Raw genomic sequence first — 10,333 nt, 5'->3', positions numbered from 1 at the left:
TCTAGAATGCTTTGAATTTTTTTTCCCAAACGTTTTTTTTTTTTTTTTTTTTTTTTCTTTTTTCTGTGGTGCAATATTGCACTGGTTTTCAAATTGTTATTTGAACTGTACACCTTTTCCTTCGTGGGATTTAAACCCCTTACGTGTGACTAAAAACTGAAGGAGAAATAGATGAACCGTTATTATATATGTGAAAGGGGATGATATATTGTTCGAATAATACAAATATTTATTACATAGTTTTCTTGGTAGTACTCAACACATTTTGAAAAAAATAATTAAAATTAAAATTATAGTAGCTTATGTCTTGTCACTTTCGTCTATAGGAAATTCCTATGAGCAACAAGTGATACCAAAAGCCTATCATCATAGTTCTCTCAAACGGTCATGGTGTTTTGAGGGTTTGGAGAATTAGAGGTTTGACTAACCACTTTGGTCCCCCTAAATAAATAATGACTTAGAGAAATTACTTGCCATGCCTTCTTGAGCAAGTACTTGTAAGTTTTTGATAGTGATAGATAGAGAGGGAAATATGAAAGTACAAAGAGCCCGACTGGCAGGAAAGACATGGCATATAGGATCACTTTTGTCCACCCTTCTCCATTTTGTATCATGAGGAGAACTGTTGCTGCAAATGCTAGCATCATCATGGAGACAGAGAGGAACAATAAAGTTAAGCCGAACGTCAACTTATTAGGAAGGGAATATCTAAAGTCTGCAAATCGATATGGTGATGTGGTGATTGCAAGAAATACAACCACTGATGTCAAAGCAAATGAAATTGATAGTACGTCCGCCACGGTGAAAACCACAAAGAATGGTTGATTAAGGAGGACTGGGACACCAGTCTTATCATTCGAGCCTCCAGGTATCGTATAGGCCGCAGCGAAGGCAACCGTAGCAATGAGAACTGCCACAATTGAACATCCTTCGGCAGTGCGTTTTATCCATTCTATGGCTTCCTCCCGGAGTTCTTTGTTTGTTTCATTAAATAATCCCTCTGCAGTCAACTTTTGATTGTTGCGGTGGTCAATGTAATGGGGTGGCGTAAGTTTCTTCACGGTCTGCATATAACAATAAAACAAACAAAAATGACGTAACTGTTTTAATTAAGAGGTTAGTGCAAACGTAAATATGAAAGCAAATTGGACATTTTGGAGACAATGGGGCTCTATTGAAAGCCATCAAAGATTCAAAACTGTGAATCAATTGAGCCTCAACCACCATGACAATATGTAGACTACTATGGTACTATGGCATGAAGAGTAGTATGGATGTGTTCGTATTTGAATATATGGATGCATGTACACCTAAAGCATATGAGGAAAAGGGTGCTTGAAGTGTAACACCTCAAACCAGCGCAACTCGTCTTGCAATTCAAGTGCAGGCCCTAGCATCTTCTTAGGCACATAATCCTTATTTTTTTTCCCAACTGTATGTAGTATGGAATTTCCATCCTCGTCAATTTTTCGTATCAGCCTCTGCCTTGGCAATTCCATATCACTTACAAGCTCAAAAATCTTTAATTGCCGGAACTTGATCGCTATATGCAATATGTTTCGCCCATTATCATCAATATGCTCAACTGCCTGGGGGTAAATTTTGAGTATTTCTTCAACAATTTCTAGACAACCTGTCATAGTTGCTAAGAACAGGGGAGTTTTTTTCCCCCCTTCTGCAGTTTTTGCTGCCCCTTCCTCTTGCCCAAGAGAACTTGCTTCTACCGCTCTCTTCTCTATTGTAGTACTACAGCCATACTTGTGGAGGACAGGCTTACTTTGATCTGTTCCAGGATAAGTAGAGTCCCATGAAATATCTCTTTCTATTAGAAACTTGGCAAGCTGCACAGCTGATTTATATTTTTGCTCTTGGTTTTCAGTTGCATTCCGTTTGGCTACACTACAATATAAGTTAACTGTTCATGAAACAGAAATTAGCAATATATGAATATTAAATTGATTATATTTCAAAATTAAGGAAAAATAAGACCACACTCTTCTAAACCATCTAAGAGCATTACCATTAAAGCTCTCAAAGTTAAAAATGTTATTTTTTAACATCTCAACTAAAATGTTGTTAAAATTTTCAGCAACTAAGATATAATGGACTGCTATAATAGCCTACTGTAGTACAAATCTTATAAAAATAATAATTTTATAACACTCTTCAATTAAAGTATCTCTCTCTCTCTTGTCTTCTCTGTTTCACCAGATTCTTCTTTCTTATTTCTTCTCTCTTTCACCGGTCTCTCTCTTCTCTCTCTTTTTTCTTTCTTTCTCACCTGTTCTCTTCCTTTCTCCGGCCCTCTCACCTATACCTTTCTTCTCCATCTAAAACCAAATCCAATCAAAAGCTTCAAGGCCAACAGCCCCTCCCCTTCTCCCTCTCACCCATGCCTCTCTTCTACATGGCTCCATTGCGTCTATCTCCTCCATATTCTCATCTCCATCGCTCCATTAATGGCCTGTTTGGGAGTTTAGAGAGGGAGGAGAGTAGAGGGGAGTAGAGGGGAGGGGAGTAGTGGGGAGGAGAGTAGAGGAGAATGATTACCCTTCACCTTGTTTGGATGTTTTTATAATTAGTAAGGGGGAAGGGAGTAATTAGCCATTTTCCTTGTTTTTAACATTGTAATTTTATAAATATAATAAGGGTAAATTAGGTAATTTACTTTATCAATAATTTTATGTGCTCTACTCTCCCTCCAAATCTCTCCAATTTGGGGGAATTAAAAATGAGGGGGTTGGAGGTAGTTGAAACCCCTTCAAACCCCTCCAAACCCCTCCCCCTCATTCCTTAAAAAACTCTCAAACAAGGTAATTGAATTACTCCCCTTCCCTCTACTCTACTCCCCCTCTTTTTTTAAACATCCAAACAGACCATAAAGTTTTTTTTGTTTAGGTGTGATGGTGGTTGTCACTCGTGGTGGCTAGATTGGGTTCTGTCGCCGCCGCCGCCGCCAATGGTATGGGTTTGTGTAGTGAGATCTCTAGCTTTGCTGGGTTGTGTGGTTGTAGGTTTTGTTTTTGCTGTCATTTTCGTTGTAGGTTTGTTGTGTGGTGGTTGTGTGGTTTTTAATGGGTTTGCAGTGGGTTGTTAAAGATGGTGGTGGTTGTGGTTGTGCCGGTGGTTTTGGTTTTGGTAAGCTGTGGTTGCTACCGAGGTAGTTGTGGTGTTGGCTGGGTATGGGTGGCCGGTTGCTCTGAGTTTTGGCGGTGGCTTTTTTTTATATTATTTTAATAGATTATTTGTATTATTTTAATATGTTGAACGTAAAAATAAAAAATTTGATGCCGTGTATATTGAAAAATAAAGTATTAAAATTAATAAAATAAATTTTTAAAGTGTGAAATGTCAAATTTTTATCACTATTGATGTGAATGCTTTCAAAAATATTTAGCAATTTAGGTTCAAACTTTTGTTTTATTTGTTCCGGTGGAAAATAGATGAAAATGACTATTTTCGGTATATTAATTTAGACTTTGAAATCTCAAAAACATTTTTCACTTTTGACACATGGACAATATAATTAATAATATTTATGTAAGCACAATAATGATAATGTAATTGTTGCTAATAGCAATAATGACAACGAAAGTGATGCTGGGGTGGTAGTACTAGTAGTAATGACAGTGTACATGCATATGAATTGTGAAAGATTTTTTGTTTTTACGGTTGCCTATTTTGGATTTTTGTTGTCTTTGGAAAAGGATTTTGTTGATCAAGGCCCTAAACCAAACAACATAATTTTTTTTTTTTTTTTTTATCGAGACAAATGAAACATTATTAAACACAAATTTACTTGTTAAATATTTTTTAAAACCATTTAATTACTTTAATTAGAATATCTTTCAATTCTACCACTTTTATATTAGGAAATATCTTCTAAAAATCAAGAATTCATATGTACCAAAAATTATTGGTGCTTTCATCTTTAAATTAGTCAAGAAAGGAAGGCAGGAAAGAAGAAAAGAAAATTACTAGATTATATAATAAAATTTGTAAACACTTTCTCACATTCATATTTTTAACAATCATACATGCAATATTCACAATTGCATGAATTAGTATAATGTATACATTTTAAAACTCGAAAAAGATTATGTTGACATTTAAAACATGAAAAGTGAAGCAACCACAAACTCATTCATTCTCTTACTTTATTTGTCCTATTACCAACAACTCATACCAATCTAGAGCTCAAAATGTTTTTATTTTTTTTGGAATAAAAATCTAGAACTCAATATAAAATATAGTATAAATTATGAGCCTGATGCATTTTAAACTTCCCCGGAAAAAAATCATTGCTACAAGATCTATGACTTAAGAAAGATTGATTATACCAACCGGAATTGATAATTTTCTTGAAGAATGACATTTCATCTTCTCGTTGAAAAGCTCCGGGGTTGCATGATAGAAGTTGAAGGCCAGTCATCCCATCCGAGTCTCGTTCCCCAACTAATTGTTCGAACTTGGTTGCTATTTGCAAGGCCAACTCTGTTTTCAGATATTAAACATGAAAAAAAGAAGAACAGACAAAAATAGAAAATTTTATAACATCCATAAAAAAGAAAGGTTAATTATTGTTGCAAACACTAAGTTATACACTGTTATACCTATTTCAACCGAAATACTATTATAGTTATGAAATTATAATTTTACTATTATAACTTAAAATCGTCTTTTCAATTTTAGTTGTAGGCCTTGTACACAGTGTTAACTATCAAAGAAATATTTCCATAATTATATTGTATGATGTGATGTTAAGGGTGGGAGAAGTAACCGAAGTGGTGTGAAAGGATGGCAATGTGTAGAATAGTGGTTTTATCTCTCCTCTGGAGGAAGACTTTCTGATTTTCTTCGTCATAACCGGAAATTTTTTTGGCAAAAAAATCGAACATGTCTTGCTTCCCATAACGGGAGGTCCGGAAAAGAGCTGTTTCTCCAAGGTTGTTACGCATGCAAAGCAATCCCGGAGCTTTCTCCAATACTCTCTTCGCCACCTCGAGTGAGTGGCTCGATATGGCAGTCTCGTGGAGGATGGTGTTTCCGGCAAGGTTTTGGCGAGTCAGTTTATCAAGATGGCGATCAGGCAAGTCCTGTAGAAGTCTCAGTACCAAGCTAGGTTTCTTGGCGTAAGTGGCCGCCTGGAGCACCGTGTCATCATGTACAGTCAATATGTGCAGTCCCTGCTCCTCAAAATATTCACACAGCTTTATCACCTCTTCCTCGTCTTCTCTCCGCAACGCATCGTACACTAGCGCATTTAACCTGTACTTTTCTGCCACACTACGCCTCGGTTGGAGCCCCAAATTTCTCATTGCATCAAAAGGTGAAGTCCACTGAAGTGGAACTTTGAAAGCAAAGTGATGGAACAGAGAGAGCGAGAAAGCAATGATTGTATGAGATATGGGAGGAATATAAGAGGTTAAAGCTCTGTCCTAGAAGAGAAGTGCTTCCAATATTGGAAACTTTTATACTTTCGTGTCATAAATAGAACATGTTATGAGGATACTCAGATGACCACTTATTTTCTTGGAGTATAACCTATATATGTACGTGGGAATCGAAACAATTCTGGTGGAGAAAATGAAAGTAACAATAATATCTTCAGATTTAATTAAACCTGACTAAAGTGAAAGGAATTATTCGTTGTCTCTTATAGTATGATTTTTTTTTTCCATGGATTTTCTAGTATGATTTGATAAGCTTTAAACAAATATAAATGCAATTTAAACATGTACTTCTTACTTCGTTGGAGGTGGGGATTTATTTGGTCTAAAGCGATCTAACAGTAAAAATACATACACGTACACATACACAACTACGCCTTCCTTTAGATAGCGTCTGTATCAGCCCACAGTTGGTGTTTGGCATCTATGTGTGGATCTCATGCACTGTTCACAGAACTCATAAATTACTTTTTTTTTTTTTTTTAAACTTTAAAATTGGGTCCCACGACACTATTCACACATTTAAAAATTATTTGCTACAGTATTTTCAATTTTCAGCGGTATCCAAACACACCTTACATCTATGCTACGAAAACACACAAAAGCAAAAGAACTTGAAAATTGTGATGCCATAGCACGCATGAGGCTTGTTCATATAAATAAGTTTGTAAGTGTCCCATATAATATCATGTTCAACAGTCATTGAAGTAGTTTGTTGAGAATAATTAATGTTGATGATCTTGAGTTGCAGGAATATATTTTTCTTCAAACTAATTTGGAGGTAAACTTCGTCCTTAATAAAAATAGAACTTACCTCATGAAGCATTCAAATCTTCCACCCCCTCCAATTGGGGTCAAATCTCACTTATCATGGAAAAAAAAAGAACAAAAATCTTCTCTCTCTAGGATGCCAATACCGATCGATGATGGTGCTTGGCTTCGATTTAAAAAGGGCACAAAATCGCACCAATAATTTGGTTTATATCGGTGAAATTCATCACTTATTGTTTAATTTATTTTTATAATTAATTATAGGTTAGGAGGTATAAACTATAAACTATAAAGTATTTTTTGAGAGGTATAATGTTTAATATCCTAAATTAAATAATAAATATCTATCAATCAAAAAGTGATGAATTAGTTTATTTATATGTGAGGAAAGTGTTGAGTACCACATGACTTTAATTTAATAATGCTTACCATATTTTAATCAATAAATTTTATTAATTCAATTAATAAAAATTTCCCTATATAAATTTGAGAAATATCCAAGGTTCCATCTATTCATCAACAAAGTAAATGAAAATATTATTTTGCTACATTTATATAGATGTAGCCATGGTTGTCAAAATCTCGATTTGGATCCTACAATTCGAATCTTTCAAGAAACTTTGCAATCATTCAAGATTGGTAGGATCGTACGATTCTGACGATCCTAGTTTTTTGTAATTTTCTTTAACTTGACAGAAGGCTCAGTTGGACTCAAATAAAAAATAACATTCAACTATACCAAGTTTTGCTATTCTAATGTAGAGAGATAGTGTCACGTTTTGAGGTTTTTGGCTTCTTTAAATAATACTTACAAATAGATGTAGTGATGTATGGTAATTACAATGGATGCAAATTTTTGGTTTTTTGTGAATGGATGTATAATTTATGTGATTATTTAACATACCAATGTGTATTTTTTTTCCTCAAATAATGTAAGATCTTACAATCCACGATCCTACGTAGGATCCCGATTTCGACAACCTTGGATGTAGTGTATTTAAGCCCCAACAATCTTGTTGTTGTTGTTGTTGTTGTTGTTGTTGTTAATTACAGTACCAAGGTAATAGCATCAATAACAACAACAAAATGATGATGATAATTATATTAATAGTAGTGTAAATGTTGATAATAACAATTACAATAATCACACTTTTTAAAATGTAAATATATATATATTGACACTTATCTCTTTTTTATAAGCCAAAAAAAAAAGTGTCAATATATATTGACACTACACACCAGAAATGATGAAGAGAAGCAATACTAATTGATGGGACTGACGAAATCAACTACTGACGAGACTAAGGCATCTGATGAGACTGACGAGATTAACTACAGACGAGACTAAGGCATCTGATGGGACTGACGAGATTAACTACTGACGAGACTAAGGCATCTGATGGGACTGACGAAATCAATTACTGACGAGACTACTCTCTGAGACGAGCTTAAACAAGTATACACGTCACTGATGAGGATAGCAGGATCATTCAATGCCACCAATAATACCCCGGACGGTTACAGAACCAGCTGGACGAACCGTTGAAGGAATATTAAAACCCCATTACTCAGCAAGAAGCGTTACTAAAAGAGGCATTAAAGCCACAATAACTGCCACAACGGCTAGAATCTAGAACAACATATATAAAGCCCACGCATTGCCAACAGAAGGTACGAACACAGTTACAAGATATCCATAATCATTCTTATAGTCTATTATTATAAACTCCCTTGTACTAACTTTGGCATCGGAGACGTTGTGGCAGGCACCACACCGGTGACCATTTTGGAGAATTTCTTCTTCCGCTGCGACACAAGCAGACCTCTAGTCCCGTCTGGACGACCTCACTACGACTGGCGAACTCGTGATTCATCAGTCTGGTCCTGTCTAGACGACCTCACTACAACTGATGAACCCGTGTTTCATCAGTTTGGCGCCGTCTGTGGGAACGACGTTCTCGTACTACGATCCGAAAGCGCAGTTCCTACCAACTTCGATATCCAGATGGAGTCCAACCAAGACTCAGCAGCCTTGGCTCAGCAAGTTCAAGCTCTTGCGGCCACTGTGGAAGAGCTCACCAGGCAGAATTAGGAGATGAGACAACAACTTCAGCATAAGGAGAATCGGTCTAGAGTTGTCCAGGAGGATGAAAGAGATAGTCATGGGAGAAGCGATCGACGAAGGACCACTACTCCAGACGAACAAAATTCTGATCTTCTTCAAGAGATGAGGAAAGAGATGGACGAACTAAGAAATGCTATTAAGGAGAAGACAGATCAGAGCCTAGATAGAATGGTCAGGGCAACATATTCTCCTTTCTCCGTGGCAGTCTTGGAACGACCAGTGCCGGCGAAGTTTCGATTGCCTCAACTTGAGCATTTTGACTGGCTTAAGGACCCTCAAGATCACCTTAATACCTTCAAGACGACATTAGGCCTCTAACAGCCCCCTGACGAAATAATGTGTCGTTCCTTCCCTACCACACTTAAGGGAGCTGCAAGAGAATGGTTCATAAAGTTGCCAACCTCATCCATTGATAGCTTCGAACAGTTGAGTAGCGCCTTTCTGCACCATTTCGTCGGAGGTCAACGTCCTAAGAGACCAGTGGACCACCTACTCACTGTTAAGCAACGGGAGAAAGAAACCTTGCGGTCATACGTAAAACGCTTTACCCGAGAAACCCTAGAAGTGGACGACGCTGATGACAAAGTACAGTTGACAACCTTTAAAGCAGGTCTGAAGTCTAGAGAGTTTGTGGTGTCGCTGGCAAAAAATCCACCTAAGACGATGGCAGAAATGCTCTTAAAGGCGCAAAAGTACATGAATGTTGAGGATGCGCTAGCCGCCATTAAAGATATGGAGAAAACAGAAGAAAGGGGAAAGAGGGAGGACGAACGTAAAGGACGAAAGAGGGAGTGTCTAGATCGTCGGTTTACTGACGAAGACAAAAGATCATCGAAAATGGCTAGGTAATAAGATTCCGCCTTGACGGATGTACATTACTGACGAAGCCAAAAGATCATCGAAAATGGCTAGGTAATAAGATTCCGCCTTGACGGATGTACATTACCGACGAAGTCAGTAATAAGATTCCACCTTGACGGATGTACATTACTGATGAAGCCAAAAGATCATAAAAAATGCCTAGGTAATAAGATTCCGCCTTGACGGATGTACATTACTGACGAAGCCAAAAGATCATCGAGAATGGCTAGGTAATAAGATTCCACCTTGACGGATGTACATTACCGACGAAGTAAGTAATAAGATTCTGCCTAGACGGATGTACATTACTGATGAAGCCTCGTAATAAGATTCCGCCTTGACGGATGTACATTACCGACGAAGTAAGTAATAAGATTCCACCAAGACGGATGTACATTACTGACGAAGTCTCGTGATAAGATTCCGCCTAGATGGATGTACACTACTGACGTAGCCAAAAAATTATTATAAAAAAAAAAAAAAAAAAAAAAAAAAAAAAAAAAACCCTTTCATCTTCTATGGTCGTCATGGAACATCATGACGACCACAGCATCCGGGGGCATCTGATGGGATTGACGAAATCAACTACTGACGAGACTAAGGCATCTGATGGGACTGACGAGATCAACTACAGACGAGACTAAGGCATCTAATGGGACTGACGAGATTAACTACTGACGAGACTAAGGCATCTGATAGGACTGACGAAATCAACTATTGACGAGACTACTCTCTGAGACGAGCTTAAACAAGTATACACGTCACTGATGAGGATAGCAGGATCATTCAATGCCACCAATAATACCCCGGACGGTTACAGAACCAGCTGGACGAACCGTTGAAGGCATATTAAAACCCCATTACTCAGCAAGAAGCGTTACTAAAAGAGGCATTAAAGCCACAATAACTGCCACAACGGCTAGAATCTTAAACAACATATATAAAAACCACGCATTGCCAACAGAAGGTACGAACACAGTTACAAGATATCCCTAATCATTCTTATAGTCTATTATTATAAACTCCCTTGTACTAACTTTGGCATCGGAGACGTTGTGGCAGGCACCACACCGGTGACCATTCTGGAGAATTTCTTCTTCCGCCGCGACACAAGCAGACCTCTAGT

The 10,333-nt window shown here is 37.3% G+C and overlaps 1 protein-coding gene across 1 annotated transcript; it reads right to left on the bottom strand.

The window, feature by feature from the left end:
* Positions 1–208: 208 nt before the first annotated feature.
* Positions 209–5,426, bottom strand: LOC142637162 (uncharacterized). The gene is made up of 4 exons (XM_075811441.1): positions 4,781–5,426; positions 4,345–4,494; positions 1,350–1,894; positions 209–1,064 (listed from the first exon to the last, which is right to left on the bottom strand). Exons 1-4 carry the CDS (start codon positions 5,316–5,318, stop codon positions 378–380), a joined length of 1,920 nt encoding a protein of 639 aa, XP_075667556.1. The 5' UTR covers positions 5,319–5,426; the 3' UTR covers positions 209–377.
* Between the last annotated feature and the right edge of the window lie 4,907 nt (positions 5,427–10,333).

This window comes from Castanea sativa, chromosome 5 (genome assembly GCF_040712315.1).
Source record: "Castanea sativa cultivar Marrone di Chiusa Pesio chromosome 5, ASM4071231v1".
Classification (NCBI taxonomy): domain Eukaryota; kingdom Viridiplantae; phylum Streptophyta; class Magnoliopsida; order Fagales; family Fagaceae; genus Castanea; species Castanea sativa.
Note: the sequence above shows the minus strand (reverse complement) of the source record. Positions and strands in the feature narration are given on the sequence as shown.